General features: G+C 43.0%; 1 protein-coding gene across 1 annotated transcript in view; it reads left to right on the top strand.

Annotated features, from left to right (window-relative positions):
- The window catches only part of LRP6 (LDL receptor related protein 6), a 143,936-nt gene that overhangs the window by 26,812 nt on the left and 99,179 nt on the right, over nucleotides 1–17,945 (top strand). The window contains exon 3 of the mRNA XM_073621513.1: nucleotides 6,814–7,011. Within this exon, the coding sequence (XP_073477614.1) occupies nucleotides 6,814–7,011 (198 nt within the window). The remainder of the gene's footprint in view (nucleotides 1–6,813; nucleotides 7,012–17,945) is intronic.

The raw sequence follows: 17,945 nt of genomic DNA, 5'->3' as shown, positions 1-17,945 counted from the left end.
TCTTTTGGGGCCTGTGACGTGTCCCAGATGATTGTCAAGAGGGAGGGGGGAGAGGTGATCTTCCTTCCGGCGCTGTGGGTGCGCCAGGAGGAAGTGGGAGCTGTAACCCTCTAAAAAAACACCCATAAATCATATATTTTCTGAAAGCATAGGATAAGTAAAATATTAGGGGGTTTCTGGATTTTTTTTTTTTTTTTTTTGGCAGATGTTTATCAAAACAATATTTTCTCTAAAAATACATTAATATTAGCAGACACAAATTGACAAAACAAAATTCCTGCTAAATTTCCACTAAGTATAAAAGCTAAAACTGTATTGAGCTGTTGAATAACGTATATTTTTGACTGTGAAAATTGATGGTACACAACTGAGAAAGCAAAATTGCTCTAATCTGGAAGTTATCATTTTTCACTTAGCTTTCAGAGTTTTTATGGGACCCCCTAACCCTTACACTTCCTGAAAGCACATGGCCTGTAGAATAAAAAAACAAGTGCTACTGATATTTACTCTCTGCAATAGTTGTGCAAATGTTTAGTGTAATTTTAGAGAAAATGGTGATTTGATAAAGTCATTATTAGCAGACCTGAACACAACATAACTTACAAATTTCCTACTCATTCATGTGGGGCGTACAAAAAGTGTATGCCTGTGGAGGGCTGTTTACCCACACATGAATGCACCGATGTTCTGTGCATTCCCGTGCAGGCAGTCCCATTGATGTCTATTGGGATACAGCCTTCCTGTTCACCCACAAACTGAAGCATCGTAAACAATTTACTGTCTTCAGAGAGCGATCCCCTGTTGCTCCCCTGCAGCAGCTGAAGCCGGAAGGAGGGAGAAGCTGGCAGTGCTGCAGGGGTTGGGGGTGAAGGGATTGGAGACAAGAGGGGAGGATCACAGTATGGGGGGGATAGAAATGTAAGAGCAGTGGAGGAAGCGGAGCAGCTGCTGTGGGTTGGAGGGTACATTTTAGGTAAATAGCTGGGATCAATGGCTTGTTAGCCGCTGATCACAGCTATTGGTTCGTTCAGCAGAGTTTGCTTAACAGTTCCTTTTATAAGCTCATGGTCCCTGAAGTGGTTCTGTCAGTCTGGCTGCATTAGGGACATTGCAGTGAAAGGGTTAAAGCGAACATTTTTCATTTTGGAAATATGTAATCATAGCTGTACATTCATAATCTGCTCTGTCGCTGTTTAACTCATTTGCAGTAGCAGGTATGAGTTGATTTGACTAAACAGCATTATTACTAATATACATATTTAAACCATCTGACACAAGGAGTGCAGCTTTTATCAGTCTCAGACCATTCTCCTTGGACTCTAATGTATGCCTAGTGCAGTGATATTTTAAAGTTTGTGTGTGTGTGTATATATGTGTGTGTATATATATATATATATATATATATATATATATATATAATTTTTTTTTTTTTGCATAGAGCGATTAGAACCCCTGTCAGTTTTAAGTCATCAGTCAATTGCTGTCTGTGTCCCCATTAAGAGATTCTCTCTCTTTGTCCTATTACCATTATCAGTGAAAATAGAAGAAAATCCTACATTTTGGGTTGTCCCCAGAAAAGTAATTGGGGGGGGGGGGGGGGACTTCATACGAGGACTTAGTTCTGGTGACCTGGGGGGGGGGCAAGGGATCCCCCTAATTTGCAGAGATTTCCTTTTCACTTCCTGTTTGGCTGTGGAACAGGAAGTGAAGGGAAATCTCTGCAATGGGGAAACGGATGGCGAAAAAAAAAAAATCTGACAAGGGTTATAATCTTCCCTTACTCTATCCAAAAAACAAGTTGCCTATTCTACTTTAGGGTCAGGAAGCCTGAGCAGTCTTTTGACCAGTGGCAAAAATTGACAGGCTGTCTTTCCTTTCTGTTTGCTGTGTCGGAGACAAGATGGTGGTACCTAATGGGGAAATGGTTCTTGGGAGGGACAGGATGGAGCAGTTTTGTTCACGGATAAAGCCAAGTGAGCTGTTTTTTTTTTTTTATAAGCTAAATAGTTCATATTTGGCATTGGTTTCTGTAAAAATATAATTGCTTGAACAAGCACGCACGTTATTCTCCACAGATCCTTAGTCCTTTACGGTGCATTCACACCTGCGAATACACCCCCACTAAGATTTAGATGCGAGAACCCCAGAATGGGTTCCCCCGATTAGCTGAAAGAAGCAGCCTCATAGAAAGCAATGGGAAGCTACCAGCTCCCTCACTTAATCACGGCCACTCACAGATAATCGCTCATGCAGTAATCGTGAGTGTTCCCCGCTGGGGTTTCCCGCATCTAAGTGTAGTACGGGTGCATTCACATGTGTGAATACTTCCGTTTGACTCGAACATCGGGTGTTCGCCTAATAGCGAACAATTTGGAGTGTTAGCGGCAAATTCGAAAGCCGCAGAACACCCTTTAAAAGTCTATGGGACAAATCAAAAGTGCTCATTTTAAAGGCATATATGCGTGGTATTGTCATAAAAAGTGTTTGGGAACCCGGGTTCAATATTTCACTTTTATTGTTTCACTTTAAGCATTATTAAAATCACTGCTCCCGAAAAAAACGGCCATTTTTTTGCATTGATCCATGTCCCCTGGGGCAGGACCCGGGTCCTCAAACACTTTTTATGACAATAACTTGCATATTAACCCTTAAAATTAGCACTTTTGATTTTTCACGTTCGTGTCCCATAGACTTTAACGGTGTTCGTGTGTTCTAACAAATTTTTTTTGCCTGTTCGCATGTTCTGCTGCGAACCGAACCGGAGGGTGTTTGGCTCATCCCTAGCTATTACACAACTTCCAGTTGAGGCCCAATTGAGGCTTAAAGTGTCTGTTTCAAGACTTGTCATGCAGATATGATCCACTGTTGTCCCCATCATGAAACACACCCTGAAAAATGCATTTTAGCTATCGTGCATGTAGTAGTGGTATTATTATACAGGATTTATATAGCGCCAACAGTTTGCGCAGCGCTTTACAATATAAAGGGAGACCATACAATTCAATACAAGAGGGTTAGGAGTGTCCTGCTCCTGTGAGCTTACAATCTAATAGGGAGTGGCTGGTGGAACTAAAGGTCAGACAGGAAGTGGCTGCAAAAGGCTGCCGGAGATCAGCAACCCTGAGATATAATAATGGATGAGAAAAAGATTAAAACAAGTATTTTTAAAGAAAAAATGGCCCCGGTGTCACATTTGGCACCTTTCAGGGGGGAGGAGGGAGCAGATACCTGTCTAATACAGGTATTTGCTCCCACTTCCTGGCATAGATCATCACGGCGCTTGCGGTGACCTGTGCCACTTCCAGCGCCTACCCCGTCCTCCGCCACTGTATTCTAGGAGACACACAGGTCCCAGAACACAGCAGGGACCTGAGAGGACGCGCAGCGCGACTCGCGCATGCGCAGTAGGGAACCAGGAAGTGAAGCCGCACGGCTTCACTTCCTTATTCCCTTACCGAGGATGGTGGCGGCAGCTGCCGAGAGCCGAAGGATGGATCGGCTTCGGCTGCCGCCATCGTGGGCTCCCTGGACAGGTAAGTGTCCATATATTAAAAGTCAGCAGCTGCAGTATTTTGTAGCTGCTGGCTTTTAATATATATATATTTTTTTTTTCGGCGGACCTCCGCTTTAAACAAACCAAGATGTCATTGTTGGTGTTACACCTGCAAATTCAGGAAGTTGCCAAGTGAGTAATTTTAAAAACGAATGTGAAAGATTGTATGTTAGCCTAGGTATCGTATCCAGTTTCAGACCCCTGGATTAAATGTTTAGTTGCCAGTTTAAACTGCTTTGCATCATACAGAAACCCTATAGCCACAGATTCAGATTTTTATTTTTCCTCCCCTCCTTTTGTAACGTGTCCTTTTCTTCCTGTCATGAAGTATGTGTGAAGGGCAGGTGTGTTCACATGACTAGATGGCATGCTCTGTCATGTTGTCTGTTTTCCTACATTCTCTGTTTGGATTGGATTTGGATAGCTAGTTTTGACACCAGTTTGTCCCAGAAATCTCCTGGTTTTTTTTTTTTTTTTTTTTTTTTTTTTTTTTCATGTATAAAACAATTGAATGAAGCTACTCGTGCAAACCTCACCGGCAGTGATCGTGCCTGGATGCTGTGTTCTGCTTTTTAAAGGAGAAGTCCAGTCTGGGCTTCTCCTATGGGACATAGGAGAGCATCTCAGGCAGTAAAAACAATGTATTCTAGCATTAAATGCAAAGCTTCTACTGATTCTTTGAGTCAGAGTGGAGGCTGATGATGTCACAACCTCTGACTCAGCCAATCGGAGAAAGCTTTGTATTGATTGCGAGAATACATTACTTTCTCTAAATGACTGAGCACTGATCAGATAGACTCTGTTCGAGGTATGAGACAAGAAGTCTCGGCTCGAACTTCGAACACAGTGCTGTATGCGCCACCTCCCTTTAGATTGTAAGCTCAATGAGCAGGGCTCTCCTATTCCTTCTGTATTGAACTGCATTGTTGTTGTACTGTCTCTCCCCCCCCCCCCCCCCCTTACATTGTAAAATGCTGTGTAAACTGTTGGTGCTAAATCAAGCCTGTATTATTAGAATAATAATCTGTATGTAGCCTGAGCTACATAGTTTATACCACACATCCAGTGGCCTTCAAATGTTGGTGAGGGACATGGTTCGTTTGGGCCAAGCTGGCCCAAACAAACTATGTAAAGTATATCGAAAGCTGGAGTTCAGCCTTAAACTCTGTCCATGCAACGGATTTAGTTTTTAGTGTGTGTTGAAGAGAAAAAGTCTCCTGACAATTTCTTCCATCTCCTATTTACTTGGTATTGGTGACCTTTCTGCATCATGTTACCAGGTATGCATACCTGCTGAACCCATGAGAGGGTCTCCACCCTTCTTGCACCGAGTTTGTGGTTCGGTATACCTATTATGTACCCATTTTGCTGGGTTCCCATCATTCCTAAATGGAGTTCCTGGGTCTGCTCCCCTGCTGTGCTCATTCTGAGGGGCACTGCCACCATGCCAGTACAGAGTTCTCAGGTCTGCACCCCTGTTGTGCCCATTATGAGAGTCTCCTACTATGCCTCAGTAGAGTCCCCACATCTTGGTAGAGTGAGAGGGAAATACTTTCTTGTCACTTATGTGAAAGATGAGATTTCCACTCGCTTTGGGACAATATATTTTTCCTGTCATGTCCAGAGGTTGGGGGAGTGAGGGGAATCCCCCAAGTATAGACCAACACTGGGGGAATGGAAAAACATTTTGTCCCACACTATCCAAAACAAAGAAGCAAAAAAAAAAAAAAAAAAAGATTTTGCCCAAGAATTCAGCTTTGAAGGTGAAGAGAGCCTTGTGCATGGGAGGGGGAGAGCAGTGACACATTGCTAGTGAAAAAGGACTGCCTTTTATTGCTTGAAGAGGACTTTTTAATTTGTTTTTTTTAATGTAATTTTTTTACATTTTGTAATGTTTTCTGCATAACAATTGGCTAGATGGAACGACATTTCTGTAGTACCATTTTTGGTATTGCATAATTCACCCATCACCAGTTTAAAACTATGAGAGACTATTCTTTCATCATTTAGCATGTTCCGTTTCTAAAAAGAATCATTTGGTCAGGAATACCACACACGAATTACTAAAAACATTCACAACTGTCTGCTGACCAACCCCCCCCCCCCCCTTTTTTTTTTTTTTTTTTTTTATCAGTTGGTTATTTGGTTTGGTTATGTTACGTTTTTAAGCCTGGGAGATGCTGAAAATCATCTCATCTTTCTAACAACAGGTGCAGATATTTTTTTATAGTTACAATTTCATCTTTCAATTCTCTAGTGTCAACCCCCCACCCCTTGATCTGTGATTGGTGGCTGTGGGAGGAGCCTTTTTTGTGTTGCTCTTTCTTTCATTGGAGAACAAATTTTGCGGTTTACTATACAAGCTGGGTGATTTCTTTTAATGATTTGCTAATTGGAGGTGGCGCAACTGTCTGTTTCAACTTGTCTTCTCAAGGCTGAACTTTTTGTCAGCAACAAAGGGTAATTGTCTATGGCATTTACTGGTGACATAATCCCCATACTGGAGACAAGCCCCATTTCTCATATACAAGTGATGTTAACGCTTTCTATGCATATGCAGCCAGGTCAGACTTGGTACTATTTCATGTAGGTGCTTAGTGAACTGCAATGTAGATTTATAAGCTATGAAACCTAACCAGACAGCTTTTAAAATAAAAAAACCCAAGGCACTCCGTTGTACAGTTGTATGCTTTAAAGTGATAATAAATAAAAGTATTATTGCCATGATTTGTGTGTGTGTGTTTTGTTTTCCCTTATTTCTGCAGCGCTGTTGTGTGGTCACATGATCTTTCCCTGTGCTTTGGCATCTGCAGGGAAAGATCTTTGGGGAGGGGCTTCAGATCTTTGTAAATCTTAGCACAGAATGGACAAAAATAAAAATTGATTGGCAGGGGAATGTGTATATAATATGAATAGTATCTATTTATATACATAAAGAGATATAAACCAATATATACACACCGATATCTTGTGTATTTAGCGGTATGTCTGAAGGTCAGTGTTATCTAGCAGTTGTTGTGTTATCTAGTTGGAGGAACCAGTAAGGGCAAAATATAAGCAGATTAAACTTCAGCTTTGAGGAAAGTGTAGCAGGTTGGAATTTTAAAGTGCTCATCTACTTGTTATCTACAAATGCTTTATGTATTGCAGTTGTATGTGCTTTCTTGATGTTTCTTGTGTACCTTTTTACTGTCCATCAGGTGAAATGCAGTGCTACCGTCTTTCACTGGTTTTTACCATGCCTTTTTTTTGTCTTTCAGGTACATGTACTGGACTGACTGGGGTGAAGTGCCAAAGATCGAACGTGCGGGGATGGATGGGACACAACGATCTGTTATTATAGACTCTGAGATATATTGGCCAAATGGCCTGACATTGGATTATGAAGAGCAGAAGCTTTACTGGGCTGATGCAAAACTCAGTTTCATCCACAAGTCCAACCTGGATGGCACATTTCGGTAAGTGCTGGAGCTGTGTTTTATTGCAGGGCTTATCAGCTGTGTTCTCTTCTAGAAGTTTAATCAAATCGGTCATTTAAGGCATGTCGGTGGGCTTTGTGGGTGTGCTAATGGCCTTGGTTTGTCATATTTATTTACAGAAGGATTTGACATGCAGCTCACCTTCTTCTGACCTGCATTTAATCTGCTTCAATCAAATTTGAGAAACCACCGCTTTGTTTGTGTTCCAATTCACAAAGCATACCTTTAAACTAAAGTACATTTCTTAGTTTTCTAGTTGTTTCTTTGGTGCAGGTTAATACATAGGACTCCATAGGCAGCTTGTATTGAAATCAACTTGTTGAAGACTTTATAGGGATACTTTAGGTACTTTTTTTAAATATATGGACCACTTCAACATTAGTTCTCAGATTTTTTTTTTTCCACACATGTATCAGCATTTTTGGCCATAAAATTATTTAAAACCCCCAGAACATTACATATGCTCTAAAAGCAGAGGCTTTGTAGAATGCAAAGACAGTAGTTGCAAATTTTTATGTTGCACAATATTTGCGTAACTTTTTAGCAAACCCATTGTTTTCAGGTAAAAATGGGAAAAAAAATGTTTTTTTGTATTTTAATGCAAAAAAACACAATGCATAACCCAATTTTTTGTAAAATATAAAAGATAATGTTAGAGTAAATGGATACCAAACATGTCGCGCTTCAAACAATGTAAATTTTGCTATCCATAGGCAATGCTTTAAAAGCCTTTACAGGTTACCACTTTAGATTTACAAAAGAGGCCTAGTGTTGAAAGTACTGCCCATGATCTGATGTTCGTGGTGATGCCTCATGTGTGGGGCGATCGTTTGAACACATGTGGTACCGGCACATTAGTTTACCTTTGAGCATGGGGGGCACTTTAAAAAAAAAAAATTCTTAAAATTAAGAAAAGATTAAGATCTGCGTACTCGGCTTTCCGGGGTTATACCGGGATGATGCCTGCAGCTGCAGGCATCATCCCGGTACCATTGTTTAGAGCCAGCGATCGGCTATCCGAGTAGAACAACCGATGCGGCTAAAAGCCGCTCGGCTGTTATACCGGAGGAGCGGGAGGGGACATGCCCCCCCCCTCCCGTCGCCTCCCGCCGCTCTTACCGGGCCTTTCGTGCGATCGGGAGGCCCGGTGTCCAATCGGCTGCCTTCGGCGGCTGGGGGCAGGCTGGAATGAAGCTGTGGGCGGCTTCGTTCCAGCCTTCCCAGTGTAAACGCGAAAGCGACGTCACAACTCCACTTCCCGTTTACTCGGCTGCCAGTGGCGCCGGTTTTAAAAAAAAAATATACAGTGTTCAGAATCGCCGTTTTCGGCGATCTGAATACTTTGAAGTGCAAAGGAGGGATCGGGGGTCTTTTAGACCCCCAATCCCTCCATAAAGAGTACCTGTCACCACCTATTACTGTCACAAGGGATGTTTACATTCCTTGTGACAGCAATAAAAGTAAAAAAAAAAAAAAAAGTTTTTTTTTAACCAGTTGCCGACCGCCGCACGACGATGTACGTCGACAGAGCGGCACGGGCAGGCAAAAGGGCTTACCTGTACGTCCTTGCCTGCCCGCGGGCGGGGGGTCAGATCGGACCCCCCCCCCCCCCCCCCCCCCGGTGCCTGCGGCGGTCGGCAAATCTCCCCCGGCGATCGGTGGTGAGGGGGTGGCCATCCATTCGTGGCCCCCCCCCTCGCGATCGCTCTCAGCCAATGGGATCATTTCCCTGCCTCTGTATTGTACACAGAGGCAGAGGAAATGATGTCATCTCTCCTCGGCTCGGTATTTTCCGTTCTGGGCCGAGGAGAGAAGACTGTAATGTGAGTGCACCAACACACTACACACACAGTAGAACATGCCAGGCACACAAAACAACCCGATTCCCCCCCCCCCCCCGTCACAAACTGACACCAAGCAGGTTTTTTTTTTTTTTTTTTCCTGATTACTGTATTGGTGTCAGTTTGTGACAGTTACAGTGTTAGGGCAGTGAGTGTTAGGCCCCCTTTAGGTCTAGGATACCCCCCTAACCCCCCCTAATAAAGTTTTAACCCCTTGATCACCCCCTGTCACCAGTGTCGCTAAGCGATCATTTTTCTGATCGCTGTATTAGTGTCGCTGGTGACGCTAGTTAGGGACGTAAATATTTAGGTTCGCCGTCAGCGTTTTATAGCGACAGGGACCCCCATATACTATCTAATATATGTTTTAACCCCTTGATTGCCCCCTAGTTAACCCTTTCACCAGTGATCACCGTATAACCGTTACGGGTGACGCTGGTTAGTTCGGGGCACCCGCCGTTTATTACCGAATAAAGGTTTAACCCCTTGATCGCCCGGCGGTGATATGCGTCGCCCCAGGCAGCGTCAGATTAGCGCCAGTACCGCTAACACCCACACACGCAGCATACGCCTCCCTTAGTGGTATAGTATCTGATCGGATCAATATCTGATCCGTTCAGATCTATACTAGCGTCCCCAGCAGTTTAGGGTTCCCAAAAACGCAGTGTTAGCAGGATCAGCCCAGATACCTGCTAGCACCTGCGTTTTGCCCCTCTGCCCGGCCCAGCCCAGCCCACCCAAGTGCAGTATCGATCGATCACTGTCACTTACAAAACACTAAACGCATAACTGCAGCGTTCGCAGAGTCAGGCCTGATCCCTGCGATCGCTAACAGTTTTTTTGGTAGCGTTTTGGTGAACTGGCAAGCACCAGCCCCAGGCAGCGTCAGGTTAGTGCCAGTAGCGCTAACACCCACGCACGCACCGTACACCTCCCTTAGTGGTATAGTATCTGAACTGATCAATATCTGATCTGATCCGATCGGATCTATACTAGAGTCCCCAGCAGTTTAGGGTTCCCAAAAACGCAGTGTTAGTGGGATCAGCCCAGATACCTGCTAGCACCTGCGTTTTGCCCCTCCGCCCGGCCCATCCCAGCCCACCCAAGTGCAGTATCGATCGATCACTGTCACTTACAAAACACTAAACGCATAACTGCAGCGTTCGCAGAGTCAGGCCTGATCCCTGCGATCGTTAACAGTTTTTTTGGTAGCGTTTTGGTGAACTGGCAAGCGCCAGCGGCCTAGTACACCCCGGTCGTAGTCAAACCAGCACTGCAGTAACACTTGGTGACGTGGCGAGTCCCATAAGTGCAGTTCAAGCTGGTGAGGTGGCAAGCACAAATAGTGTCCCGCTGCCACCAAAAAGACAAACACAGGCCCGTCGTGCCCATAATGCCCTTCCTGCTGCATTCGCCAATCCTAATTGGGAACCCACCACTTCTGCAGCGCCCGTACTTCCCCCATTCACATCCCCAACCAAATGCAGTCGGCTGCATGAGAGGCATTTTTATGTCCTCCCGAGTACCCCTACCCAACGAACTCCCCCAAAAAAGATGTTGTGTCTGCAGCAAGCGCGGCTATAGGCGTGACACCCGCTATTATTGTCCCTCCTGTCTTGACAAACCTGGTCTTTGCATTGGTGAATGTTTTGAACGCTACCATTCACTAGTTGAGTATTAGCGTAGGGTACAGCATTGCACAGACTAGGCACACTTTCACAGGGTCTCCCAAGATGCCATCGCATTTTGAGAGACCCGAACCTGGAACCGGTTACAGTTATAAAAGTTAGTTACAAAAAAAGTGTAAAAAAAAAAAAAAAAAAAAACACAAACAAAAATATAAAATAAAAAATAATAGTTGTCGTTTTATTGTTCTCTCTCTATTCTCTCTCTCTCTCTCTCTCTATTCTCTCTATTGTTCTGCTCTTTTTTACTGTATTCTATTCTGCAATGTTTTATTGTTATTATGTTTTATCATGTTTGCTTTTCAGGTCTGCAATTTTTTATACTTTACCGTTTACTGTGCTTTATTGTTAACCATATTTTTGTCTTCAGGTACAGCATTCACGACTTTGAGTGGTTATACCAGAATGATGCTTGCAGGTTTAGGTATCATCTTGGTATCATTCTTTTCAGCCAGCGGTCGGCTTTCATGTAGAAGCAATCCTAGCGGCTAATTAGCCTCTAGACTGCTTTTACAAGCAGTGGGAGAGAATGCCCCCCCCCCCCCCCCCCACCGTCTTCCGTGTTTTTCTCTGGCTCTCCTGTCTCAACAGGGAACCTGAGAATGCAGCCGGTGATTCAGCCAGCTGACCATAGAGCTGATCAGAGACCAGAGTGGCTCCAAACATCTCTATGGCCTAAGAAACCGGAAGCTACGAGCATTTTATGACTTAGATTTCGCCGGATGTAAATAGCGCCATTGGGAAATTGGGAAAGCATTTTATCATACCTATCTTGGTGTGGTCAGATGCTTTGAGGGCAGAGGAGAAATCTAGGGTCTAATAGACCCCAATTTTTTCAAAAAAGAGTACCTGTCACTACCTATTGCTATCATAGGGGATATTTACATTCCCTGAGATAACAATAAAAATGATTAAAAAAAAAAAAAAATGAAAGGAACAGTTTTAAAATAAGATAAAAAAGCAAAAAAATAATAAAGAAAAAAAAAAAAAAAAAAAAAAAGCACCCCTGTCCCCCCTGCTCTCGCGCTAAGGCGAACGCAAGCGTCGGTCTGGCGTCAAATGTAAACAGCAATTGCACCATGCATGTGAGGTATCACCGCGACGGTCAGATCGAGGGCAGTAATTTTAGCAGTAGACCTCCTCTGTAAATCTAAAGTGGTAACCCGTAAAGGCTTTTAAAGGCTTTTAAAAATGTATTTATTTTGTTGTCACTGCACGTTTGTGCGCAATTGTAAAGCATGTCATGTTTGGTATCCATGTACTCGGCCTAAGATCATCTTTTTTATTTCATCAAACATTTGGGCAATATAGTGTGTTTTAGTGCATTAAAATGTAAAAAAGTGTGTTTTTTCCCCAAAAAATGCGTTTGAAAAATCGCTGCGCAAATACTGTGTGAAAAAAAAAAATTAAACACCCACCATTTTAATCTGTAGGGCATTTGCTTTAAAAAAATATATAATGTGTGGGGGTTCAAAGTAATTTTCTTGCAAAAAAAAATAATTTTTTCATGTAATCAAAAAGTGTCAGAAAGGGCTTTGTCTTCAAGTGGTTAGAAGAGTGGGTGATGTGTGACATAAGCTTCTAAATGTTGTGCATAAAATGCCAGGACAGTTCAAACCCCCCCAAATGACCCCATTTTGGAAAGTAGACACCCCAAGCTATTTGCTGAGAGGCATGTCGAGTCCATGGAATATTTTATATTGTGACACAAGTTGCGGGAAAGAGACAAATTATTATTTTTTTTTTTTTTTTTTGCACAAAGTTGTCACTAAATGATATATTGCTCAAACATGCCATGGGAATATGTGAAATTACACCCCAAAATACATTCTGTTGCTTCTCCTGAGTACGGGGATACCACATGTGTGAGACTTTTTGGGAGCCTAGCCACGTATGGGACCCCGAAAACCAAGCACCGCCTTCAGGCTTTCTAAGGGCGTAAATTTTTGATTTCACTCTTCACTGCCTATCACAGTCTCGGAGGCCATGGAATGCCCAGGTGGCACAAACCCCCCCCCAAATGACCCCATTTTGGAAAGTAGACACCCCAAGCTATTTGCTGAGAGGTATAGTGAGTATTTTGCAGACCTCACTTTTTGTCACAAAGTTTTGAAAATTAAAAAAAGAAAAAAAAAATGTTTTTTCTTGTCTTTCTTCATTTTCAAAAACAAATGAGAGCTGCAAAATACTCACCATGCCTCTCAGCAAATAGCTTGGGGTGTCTACTTTCCAAAATGGGGTCATTTGGGGGGGGTTTGTGCCACCTGGGCATTCCATGGCCTCCGAAACTGTGATAGGCAGTGAAGAGTGAAATCAAAAATGTACACCCTTAGAAATCCTGAAGGCGGTGATTGGTTTTCGGGGTCCCGTACGCGGCTAGGCTCCTAAAAAGTCCCACACATGTGGTATCCCCGTACTCAAGAGAAGCAGCAGAATGTATTTTGGGGTGCAATTCCACATATGCCCATGACCTGTGTGAGCAATATATCATTTAGTGACAACTTTGTGCAAAAAAAAAAAAAAAAAAAAAAAAAAAAATAGTCACTTTCCCGCAACTTGTGTCAAAATATAAAATATTCCATGGACTCAACATGCCTCTCAGCAAATAGCTTGGGGTGTCTACTTTCCAAAATGGGGTCATTTGGGGGGAGTTTGTGCCATCTGGGCATTTTATGGCCTTCAAAACTGTGATAGGTAGTGAGGAGTAAAATCAAAAATGTACGCCCTTAGAAGTCCTGAAGGCAGTGATTGGTTTTCGGGGCCCCGTATGCGGCTAGGCTCCCAAAAAGTCCCACACATGTGGTATCCCCATACTCAGGAGAAGCAGCTAAATGTATTTTGGGGTGCAATTCCACATATGCCCATGGCCTGTGTGAGCAATATATCATTTAGTGACAACTTTTTGTAATTTTTTTTTTTTTTTTTCATTATTCAATCACTTGGGACAAAAAAAATGAATATTCAATGGGCTCAACATGCCTCTCAGCAATTTCCTTGGGGTGTCTACTTTCCAAAATGGGGTCATTTGTGGGGGTTTTGTACTGCCCTGTCATTTTAGCACCTCAAGAAATGACATAGGCAGTCATAAATTAAAGACTGTGTAAATTCCAGAAAATGTACCCTAGTTTGTAGGCGCTATAACTTTTGCGCAAACCAATAAATATACACTTATTGACATTTTTTTTACCAAAGACATGTGGCCAAATACATTTTGGCCTAAATGTATGACTAAAATTGAGTTTATTGGATTTTTTTTAGAACAAAAAGTAGAAAATATCATTTTTTTTCAAAATTTTCGGTCTTTTTCCGTGTATAGCGCAAAAAATAAAAACGGCAGAGGTGATCAAATACCATCAAAAGAAAGCTCTATTTGTGGGAAGAAAAGGACGCAAATTTCGTTTGGTTACAGCATTGCATGACCGCGCAATTAGCAGTTAAAGCGACGCAGTGCCAAATTGTAAAAAGTGCTCTGGTCAGGAAGGGGGTAAATCCTTCCGGGGCTGAAGTGGTTAAGGATGTCAGACACTCTTTAAAAACCTGTCAGCACAGGAAGTCTTAGTGTTTGAGCCCCGATTCATGTGTCTGTTGGTGCTCACACAGAGGTCAGTGTCCTTACCGGACCCTCCTTCCTCTGTGCACTCCCTCCATGGTCACTGTGCTTCTCGCTAGGGCTGGGCAGATGCTGATGTGGAACTGAGAAACTAGTTCTCCATGAGGTCTGTCTGGCTGTTCATTGACCGTGCATAGCAATGGGCGTATCCATAGACTCTGTTTCAGTAGTGGCTTTAGAATCTGCTATGCACTCTTAGTCAAAAGTAAGGCAGACCTGATCGGAAACTAATGTTTTAGTTGCCCATCAGGCTTTGGCCACTCTAGTACACAAGTAATTTCTCAGATAAGGGCATTGCCATGTATGGGTAATGACACCAATATGTCTGGCTGCATTGTTTGTTGATTTGAGATTTACAATGGGTATAACCAGTACAAAAAGGAACTTTGTAGTAGGATTTTTAAACAGAGTAGGATCGGTCCACAAATGTATATACAGTAAGCAAAGCAGTGCATGTTAGGAGCAAATACAACCAATGTAAGACAGTAGGCTCAGATATTGGGATGCACCCCAGAGAAAGTCACCTCGATGTCCCATCCAACCCTGCACCATCGTCAACGCGGGCACATCAGGGCAGATGTGGACAGATCAAGGCGATTCATGGGGAGTAATCCATAGGCATCCTAACGCCAACCGAGATGCATAAAAATGCACGTTGTACAAGCATTATTCCATGTTGAGCTTATACATCATGGATGTGTGAAAAGTAAGAAAGACAGGGAAGGATCAAAGAACTATTCGAGTGGTGCTTGGGCTCTGTACAGTAAAGGCATTTAATCTGTAGAGATCTCTAATGAATAATACATCCAACCTGACCATATGTCTTTGTAGCTGCCAGTTGTCCATCGGTTTCGGGTGCAGGCGCCGGAATTGCAAGTAAGGGAATCCAGCTGTCCCAGAAGGCAGCATGGGGGAGGAGGAGGGGCCGGCTATGTCATAGATGTGCGATGATCTTACCCGGAAGTGGGAGCGGGTACCTGTCAAAACCTACTCCTCCCTCCTCCCGAAAAGTGGCAAATGTGGCAGTGGAACGGTGGGTGGTAAACATGTGGAGCTTCCTCTTTTGGGTGGAACTCCACTTTAAAGTGATTGTAAAAGGGTTTTTTATTTATTTATTTTTTTTACATAACAAACATGTTATGCTTACCTGCCCTGTGCTAGGGTTTTGCACAGAGCAGCCCCGATCCTCTTCTTCATCAAGTGCCCCCACGGAGAGATGCTTTCCATGGGGGCACCCTGCGGGCGTGCTCACGAGTCCTGCTGCTGTGTCCATTGACGCAACACTGGCTCCTGCTGCTATAAATCTATCCAGTGAGGAATGAGACAGCGACTGGAATCGCTGGGCTCGTGCACATCACTGGAACGGATGGGCTCCGATAAGAAAAAGAGGGGCTTTGGGAGCAGCTGCAGCACAGAAGGTTTTTCATCTTAATGCATAGAATGCATTAAGGTGAAAAACCTGGAGACTTTATAACTCATTTTTAAGCATTTGGTAGTTCTTAAAGTGGACCTAGTCTCATTTTCACTCCAATGATGCAGCGTGCAGGAGCTCCCTCACCAGTTGCTTACATCTTCTCCCCAGGTTTCTTCCTGATTCTGATCTTTGCCTACTTTGATTAGCCGTGCTGAGGTGTGGTCATCCCACCTCATGTGCAGGGGTTTTGTTTATCTCAACAGATGTCAAAATTGTTCAGTGAGCTGCGTATGTGTACAGTGCGGACAGGCAGGTAAGAAACTATAATGCAGAGGAGACCTAGCTTGTCTCCTCTGTATAAGAAAAAGCCTGCTTATTTGCAAATGTAGTTGTCTTTTTGGATTAAAGTTGCACTTTAAAGAAATGTGGAAATTCGTAAAAACAAAATTACATACTCTCCTACATGTTGCAGCTGTCCCCCACCAGCTCTAAGCCTGAGAACTGAGCGATCACATGACTGCTGATCTCTCAGTTCTCAGTCTGTCTTGCTCTCTGAAGATTGTTTTGCAGAGAGAATTTGACCGTCAGTAAGGAGGCATTGTATCACCTCTTGCTGCCTGCTTTAACCCTCTAAATACTGGGCTAGAGTACTGAAGCTGTATGCGTTGTACGTAGTTGCAGGGAGGTTGCAGTATGGCCTCATTCGCTTGAGTTTGATGGGGAAAATTCTTACTGCAGCCGCCATTTAAAGCATCGTGACTGTCGTGAGTACAACCCCTGACCACTGCCTTCCCAGTTATAGGGGGAGTGGTGGAAAGGCGGTAAAGACGCGATTCAACTGCGGGGATTTACTGCCCACATCTGTGTAAATGAGCCCTTAAGGAACAGACTTCACTGCTATTTTTCAGATGGGATTTAAAACGGTTGTAATCCACGGATGTTGAATAAAAAAACTCCCCTGCAAGGCAATGGCATAATGTGCTAGTATGCATCGCACATGGAACAAAGCCCTCCAGCACTGTAAGGTCATTTTTTGATTTTGGTCAATTTATCATGATTTTTTGGTTTTGACACAAATTTCCATTCGGTGCACCTCCTAGAAGTATGGCTTTAAAAAAAAAAAAAAAAAAAAAAAGAGTGGCTGAATTACCGATCCCAGCTGCAACTTTCCTTCTACTCCTCTGAGACCATACCTAGCCTGGACCGGCTGAGTGACATCAGCTGACAGTGGGCTTTAGCCCGCTGTTGGCTGAAAAATGGGTTGCAGAATGAACCACATTCCTGTAATCCATACTATATATTGGCTATACTTTTTTCCTTTCAAAATGGCCTTGGCAGGAATGGGGTATAAGTGTCTGTATTGAGATAGCTCACTACTTACCTGATGTATTATTTAGTGCAGTATTCAGCCTGTTATATGGATGGGGCTTTGTCAGGGTTTTGATGTGGAGGATGATGTTATGAAGAGAATTGGGTGACAAATTCAGCACTGGTAATCCTGTGTAACAGCCTGAGTTTTGTGTTTACACAGCTGTAGGATATTATGCTGATAGCAATCATTTCCTGATCTCTTTACAAGCCCAAGGCTACTGGTTTCTCTACAGTAGCTTTTTGTTTGTGTCTTCCTGTCAGAAATTTTATTTAACTATTTAGCAAAGATAGTGTATAGAAGGTTGAGGGGCATCTGTGGTCTGCATCCTCACATAGTACTTGAGTTTGCCATATTGTATTGTTTCCTTTTTTAATTTTGGGTTTCATGTCCAGATGTTTCAAGTTAATCTTTGTGCTTCTATATAAATGTGTGTTTTTCCTGTTAAAGTATGTACTGTAAATAAGATTCATATTTTCTTATTGATGTACAATGCTTGTAAAATTAAAGCCCTGTCCTGGCAGAATTGCCTCAGAAATTGGTGATGGTGCATATGGTGCCCAGATGTTTTAAGGTAGCTGTGGCTTGCTTAGAATACAGCCAAGGGTTTGGTTGGGTGAGCTAATGTTTGAGAATACAGCCTGGAGATTTGTGAGAAGCTATTTTTAAAGAGCCACAAGATACTTTGCGAGACATTTATGAAGCATTTTAGGGACACTAATATAGCAAAGCATGTGTAACAGTTTGCATGTGTAATTGGGACCTCTGAATGAAATCCTGGACAGCAAACCGATAAAGATTTGCACAGTTCTGCGAGCATCTGAAATAGGCACATGGGGTCAGAGGAAGGTTTTATTTTGTTGCACATTTGAACCTATAGTACAGTTTAGTTGAAAGTACATACTAAAATATACACTAGTTTTTTTGCAAACGTGTGCCTCCATTGATGACATTTGAAATGGTTCAAAGAAAAGTTAGACATCTTGCCAAACTG

Source organism: Aquarana catesbeiana, linkage group LG03 (assembly GCF_042186555.1).
Source record: "Aquarana catesbeiana isolate 2022-GZ linkage group LG03, ASM4218655v1, whole genome shotgun sequence".
In the NCBI taxonomy this organism is placed as follows: Eukaryota; Metazoa; Chordata; class Amphibia; order Anura; family Ranidae; genus Aquarana; species Aquarana catesbeiana.
The sequence above is the reverse complement of the archived record's forward strand: the minus strand, read 5'-3'. Positions and strand labels throughout refer to the sequence as shown.